Source organism: Prosopis cineraria, unplaced genomic scaffold (assembly GCF_029017545.1).
Source record: "Prosopis cineraria cultivar Desert tree isolate PC_DT_omini unplaced genomic scaffold, ASM2901754v1 PC1, whole genome shotgun sequence".
NCBI lineage: Eukaryota > Viridiplantae > Streptophyta > Magnoliopsida > Fabales > Fabaceae > Prosopis > Prosopis cineraria.
Genome location: NW_026555332.1, coordinates 51,610,144 through 51,616,823, shown reverse-complemented (window position 1 = coordinate 51,616,823; position 6,680 = coordinate 51,610,144). Strand labels below are relative to the sequence as shown.

Sequence of the window (6,680 nt, the reverse complement as noted above, 5' to 3'; positions counted from 1 at the left end):
TCGTTTCTAATTCAACACTCTGGTTTTGATAATAGTGCTCAAAATCATTGCATTTTCACTGGTGACACTTTTGATGATTATTCCTATTTTATAGTTGATGATACTCTTGAAACATTTCCTCCCTTCAAAGGTCTGATTTCTTCACGTAAAGTTGTTTACTTGTCTATTTTGTAGTACACCTGTACAGTTACTGATTAACGAAACATCTCTCTTGTTTTTTTTTTTTAAATATCCTCACAACCAATAACTATAAGACTAATTATCTAGAAATCTAAACAATATTTAAGAATTTAAATATCTCTTTTGCTCAAAAAAGAAATAGATACTGTATTGTATTTTCTTTTTTGGCCAATAAACTTTACTGTATATATTTTAGCTCAATTCTTCAGTAAATAGCGTTACTTGGCCATTAATATTTAACATTTGACTGTATACAGAAAATAACGTCTGGATTCTTATATGAACTTTATTAATTAAATTTTCATTTCGATTTATTAATTTAGGATGGAGAGTGAAGGTCAAACTAAAGAATGTAAACAATTAATTATTGATTCAATAGTGAGGTTAAGAAAAAGTAATTTCTTTAGGCCAAGTAATGACATGATTCTTTTTTTTTTTTTCCCCACAACAATCTTTCTCACTTCCTCTCTAAAGTATGTCTACTAGTCTACTACTACGTTGGATGAATATATCTCTCTCCCTCACACACGTACATGAAAGGGACGGTTGCAAAACATGAGTACGTAAAGCACCATATAGTAAAGACAGTGGAGGTGCTCTAATAAATTCTCTCTGCTGTAGAGACGGGGCGCAAGAAAACCACGATGACTGTAATGTTATCTTTGCTGCCCCGTTCCACTGCTTCCGTAGCCAACCTCTTCGAGCACATTCCAGGCTCTTTCACTGTATCTTTGATCATGTTTATCACTTCTTTATTGCTCATCACATCCCAAAGTCCATCGCTCGCCATCACCTGATCAAAATTTTATCAATAGCTTTTCACTGCGCGCTCATATCACACTTGAAAGAAACATAACATTCAATCTTCCCCATCATAACACTCCTTACCAGGTATTCATCGTCTGCAGATAAAGTAGTTTCACTTATCTCAGGTTCTGCAGTTACAGCCGGCTTCAGATCATCATCCCCCATTGAACGAGTAACCTGTGAACAATAGAGTTAATTTCACTTGCATGCGATCAATTAGGGTATAAATATAATATTCATCCGAAAGCATGAGAGTGTAAGAAACCAGTTTATCCCCGTATTACAGAATACATGATTCACGATAGCTGTCGTTGAAGTTTGAACAACATGCCTGAAGTGCAGGAAGGCCAACCCTCCAGGTATCAACTTGCCAGTGGACTTGCCCTCCATCTCTAATAACACGCTCTCTCTCTTCAGGACAGCTTGCAACATGATCCTAATCAGATAAGATCTGATTAGAGGAAACTTTAGTAATATATACCACCTAACAGAATAGAGTAACTTTCCAGCTCACCTTGCTTAGAGCAATAGGAGAACCAGCCCGGCATAAGATTGCCCTGCAATCACCACAGTTAGCAACAAAAAGCTTGTTCCTGACTACAAGAGCAGCAAGCGCCGTACAACCAGGATGCCAATCCTTCTGGGTAACTCTTCTGGATTTGCGAGAGGAATCAAGCTCTTGTCTGAAGGCAACATCCGTTCTAAGGAATGCCTCAACTAGTGTGGTAGCTGGACTGCATATTTGAGCATACTAAGGCAATCTATCTCTCAATATACAAGAACATACTAGGAAGAAAAAAATGGAAGGGGGAGAACCTCATGTGAAACTTACCCTCCCAGAGATCCTAAAGCTTGCAGGAATCCTGGCATGGCTCGAGCAGAAAACTCAGCAGCCGCTGCACCTGCATGGGTGCCGATGATAAATATTTCACTGTATTGCTTTAAACATACCAAGAATGATCGTCGAGTTTATCACAGTTCACAAGGAGAAAAAGAGTTGTCTCATTTTCCACTTATTTTTTAAGATCAACTAGATGTGTGCTCATATCATTAGGATGTAGGTACACCTGTACATATAACTTGAAAACATGATGTTGTTGTTATATTTTTCCAACTTTAAGGTATTTTCTTAATTTTCCATGGTACTTTCATGCTTCAGTTATCAAGTATACTTCAATAAGGATGCTGAAGCAAAGTGTTCAGGGAGTATCATAATAATCAAAGTGAATGGGCTTAGATGTTCTTGCAGTAATAATATTCTTAAAGAACGTGGATACTAATACTAAAACACCTGCAAGTACCTCTATGACCATCAAAGATACCAAAAGCATGTATATCCTTTTCATTGCACATGCTGGGAAGAATGAAATGCGTGTCCTCCATGGTCTCCCTTCTCCCACAGGTAGCATAAGATCCCCAAGAAAGTGTTGGACAGTAAGCCAAAGGCTCATCAAAAGGCCCATGCCAGGTTCTCAAATTAGGATAAGTTTCGCTGGAGGATCTCTTTGAGAAAAGTTCTCCCAGACTGAACCAGTTGATATTCTCTTGATAAGCCTGTAGGAGAGTAGCGGTCTCGTCTACAACATGACTATCATGCAACTTACAGGGTCTGAACTGTCTATCCTCAACGTCCCTTCTGTGCTCAATGATAGAATCAAGCTCCTTAACTATATCATCAAAGGAAGGTCTATTTTCAGGTTGTGCATCCCAGCATTTCTGTATTAATGCTAATAATCTTGAAGGTACGCCTGACTCCTGAGCAGCAAGGACTGGCCTTAATCCATCAGAAACAACAGCTACAGTCAGTTGCTGCTCTGTATAGTTCATCTCCAGTACCGTGTGAGCCTACCAGTAGTATAGAAAACAAATATTTAAACAAAGTCACGATAGAATGTGTCAATAACCCAGCAAAATATTTAGTTGACGAAAGCTTCCAATTTGCAGAACAAACAATAGCTAGCAATCCCAGCAGAAGTTTTATCTTCTAACACAAAATGACAAACGTTTATCTAAAGAAAAGGACAAAAGTCTGCTTTGCGCTCGTTTAATTTAAAGGTTGAATTCAAACTAAAATATAATTTGATAAACGCAATATAGTAGTATCATTCATATGGAAAGCTCTAATATGTTTACTTCCCCGCCAATACTTTTTGCAAAGCATTACTTGATCATGTACGGAAGTGAACCTTCCTTTAGGATTCATTAGCCCAAGCCTAATTAGGAAATCATATGCGATCATTCCATCTAACCACCATTGAAACATCACAGAGAACAACTTTCAGTCGGTTATAAGAATATAGCAATATCCAAATTAATCTTTTTTCACAAAACAGAAACCCCAACTAATCTTATCAGTGATCCCACGTTCCCTTACGGGAAATGGACAAAAATTCTAGCAACAAAAATAGGGAAACTGCTCATCTTCACACAGACACAAAAAGATGCGAATATATTGCGAACGTGTCATATAACATACAGAATGTGCCATGCTATTCCATGTGCAACAAAGTAAACCACGTGAGAAATAGGCTGACCTGAGCTTCTGCACGAAGATCAGTATATGGGACAACACCTGTAAGGAGCTCGCTGCAGCAAATACAAAAGATGTCTTACACAAAGAAGAAACTAAATAAGAAAAAAAATTATATGTATATATGCCTCTAAATTATGAGTTATGACAACATAGAACCGCTCACCATCAGCTTATCTGGTATCATAATAACCAGCTTATGTGGCAAAGCAAGAGATGTCAGAACTAATACATTAAGCAAGCTACCATCTATCATTCGCAAGCAATCTTGCATTCAAAGTTGATTTCCTGAAAAGTTATGTTCTTGTTTGTATCTTTATGTAAATACACTGGTTGAAGAAAAATAAAAAGATGTGCTAGGAAGCCAAATCTTATTCCAGAGAGGGCGGGATATAAAAAAACATATTCTAGATCTAATTCACATTCGTAAAACTTGAAAACCGAACCACTCAATTTCTGAAGCCAAAATAGCTTACCACAACTAGCGAAATTATGTTACAACTTCTCTAAAACAGTAGATGACGAAAACCATCAGATATAACTAGGCAACTGCCTTGAATTCACTTTCTTTCCTAACAAACCAAACAAAATGGAATGATAGAAGTGACATTGTCTCAGGTCCTTACTTGATTGTCACCCCAAAACTGTAGACATCTGATTTTTCTGTGTGCAACTCCTTTCTTAATATTTCAGGAGCCATGTAAATTAGAGTTCCAACCATATTTTTTTTATGAAAACCACCTGTAGGCTTGCCAGAAGACTTCCAATTCTCAAGAGAAACTCCCTTAAGGTCATTTTTGTATTCGGCCAAACCAAAATCTGCGAGGTGTGGATAATGATTTTCGTCAAGCTGCATCATAGAGACAAAATGGTTATTTGGCTAATGCACAAGTACGGCATAATTTTTTCAAATATTAAGACAACACCAAACAACTAAATGATCAAAAGATAGAGAGAATTTTACAAGAATATTTGCTGGTTTCACATCTCTATGTAATATCCCGAGGTTATGAAGGTACTGCAAAGCTTTGGCTGGAAAATCAAGTGATGGGAAAGGAAACAACCGTCAAACTAGTTATTCTTGCACAATTTCCTTGCATCCATAAAGTTGTCAAACGACAATAGTTGGATAGCAGTTTGAAGCAAACTATACCCTATCAAAATTTGTCGGTATTTTCCACAATTTTTAACTTTTGCAATTTCCTTATTTGGCCATTTCTTGCATATAATTTCATATATTTAATCAAGTTTTCTAAAGGAAGCTACAATGCCCAATAACCAATCAAATTTGATAAATATAACAGTGAATTCCATGATATGAGAAATTAATATCAAATTTGCAGATGGATTTATATGCTAGTCGTCAAAAAATTATAAATGTTCTGATAGTCTCGCTTATGCTAGTTATCAATTTTGGGCTGAAAAGTGAAAAGTGAACACCTACCAGACAGGCACCTTTTCAAGAAAACAAATATAAGACAGTTATAATTACCGCAGAAAAGTAAATGCAAAGAACTTATAAATCTATTTCCAATTATCCTATTTAAACTTCTGTTTATAGCCCAATAAGTCCAAGAAATTTAATGTCCTGCTATTTGGTAAAAGAACTTTTGATGCAGATCATAAGACTCCGTAGCTCTGGCGATATGACCTTCAAACCCATAAGCTGATCAATCAAACAACTACTTTAGATAAGTATGATGTTGAAAGTAAATTATAAACAAAACAAAATCTTAACTATACCTAACTGAATTATTATCATGAGTGCGTAATTGATGCTCGGAGTCCATTCTTCCAAGTGTAACTTTTGTGCAAGGTTGAGAGATTCATAGAATTTGAAGAAAAAGAGGTAATTGGGCGGCTTTGCATGGGCAGCAATCAGTGTTGCTATTCCCGGGTGATCTAACTTGCTGCATTATTTAAGAAAAAGAAAAGTAAGAACTGAAAACTGCATGCCTAATAAATATCATTGAAGATGACAAAATGTTTTAGATGAGGGTAACGCTCATAAGATGCTCAAAACATACATAGAGACTGATGGAATCATATAAACAGGAAGATTTAGCGTGAGAGAGAGGAGGAGAGAGACCATAACAGTTGTAATTCCTTGTGGAACTTGTTAATATCTTCTGTAGTTGACAGGATAGGTTTCTTCACAGCAACTTTGTTGCCATCTAAAGTCCCTTCGTAAACAACACTCTCCGCCCCTATGATTGCCATTATAGGCAAAGTTGTTATTCATTTTCAATTGAGAAACATGTACGTATGCTGAATTGAAATAAGTAGCAGATCAAACATCAAAACATCATCTCACCACTCCGATGACAAGAAGGTAAAGCCGTAAGTCTTAAAAAAAAAAAAACTACATTTGACATTAAAGATACGCCCTTCTACGGTATCTCTTGCAAGCCACCCCAATTTCTTACTAAAAAAATAAGAGAGAGAAAAGCAAGTCAGAACTTGGGAAACGGCAAGAGCTTAAAAATGAATAGCGTTTACCTTTGGCAATTGGAGATAAAAGAGTAAAAGAGGAAGGAGGAACATGAAGAGGAATAGAAGTGCTGGTACAGCAGCCCCTAATGCACGTGTTGGGCACCATAATCTCTAAGCCCATCTCTTTCAGAGCACCTTCTCGTGGTCGTGGCTACAGGAAGAACAGGATAAGGGAGATGGGGAGGACGAAAAAAATATAAAGGGGGTGAGAGCCTGAGAGGTCTGTGGCAGAGGAAGATTAGAAATAGAAAGAGACGGCGAAATACGGAAAAGAGGGGGTCCGTTGTTGTATTATGTTTTGGCAATGGAAATTTCGCGTTGCAGATGTTTCCGGCTGGCCTCTGTTTGGCCGCCTCGTGTTCTCTCTCCCTCTTCTCCTCCCCAATCTGGTAGCAACAACTTGTCAGGAAACCAACAAAAGTTGCTTTTGCTTGTCACTGTGATTCAGTCAAAACAATTTTTAGATTTTCTTATTAAAAGTTGTGAGCGAATAATTATACTGGTCATATGTTATAAAAAAAATATTTGAAACACAACTCAAGATCAAACTGAAAAAATAATTTAATATTTATTATATTTTATATTATAATTTATTTATTATATTTATCAATAATATATCATTATATATTAATAATAAATTTTTTATAAATTTTTAAATGATAAACTATTT

The 6,680-nt window shown here is 36.4% G+C and overlaps 1 protein-coding gene across 2 annotated transcripts; it reads right to left on the bottom strand.

The window, feature by feature from the left end:
* Positions 1-564: 564 nt before the first annotated feature.
* On the bottom strand, positions 565-6,401 carry LOC129322187 (protein kinase and PP2C-like domain-containing protein). 2 transcript variants are annotated; one of them, XM_054968322.1, is made up of 12 exons: positions 6,017-6,401; positions 5,607-5,724; positions 5,261-5,427; positions 4,482-4,549; positions 4,144-4,367; positions 3,522-3,573; positions 2,289-2,832; positions 1,820-1,889; positions 1,502-1,721; positions 1,319-1,423; positions 1,069-1,164; positions 565-973 (listed from the first exon to the last, which is right to left on the bottom strand). In XM_054968322.1, exons 1-12 carry the CDS (start codon positions 6,129-6,131, stop codon positions 779-781), a joined length of 1,974 nt encoding a protein of 657 aa, XP_054824297.1. In that variant the 5' UTR covers positions 6,132-6,401; the 3' UTR covers positions 565-778. The 2 variants fall into 2 exon arrangements, with proteins under 2 accessions (XP_054824297.1, XP_054824306.1); XM_054968331.1 differs by lacking the exon at positions 5,607-5,724 and having other exon boundaries at positions 6,017-6,400.
* Between the last annotated feature and the right edge of the window lie 279 nt (positions 6,402-6,680).

Coding starts and splice junctions, on each gene's coding strand:
- LOC129322187 (XM_054968322.1), bottom strand. CDS start 6,131: ATGGGCTTAGAGATTATGGTGCCCAACACGTGCATTAGGGGCTGCTGT. Junction 1,722..1,819: donor GCTTTAGGATCTCTGGGAGG/GTAAGTTTCACA, acceptor TCAAATATGCAG/TCCAGCTACCACACTAGTTG. Junction 1,165..1,318: donor TTGGCCTTCCTGCACTTCAG/GCATGTTGTTCA, acceptor TATTGTTCACAG/GTTACTCGTTCAATGGGGGA.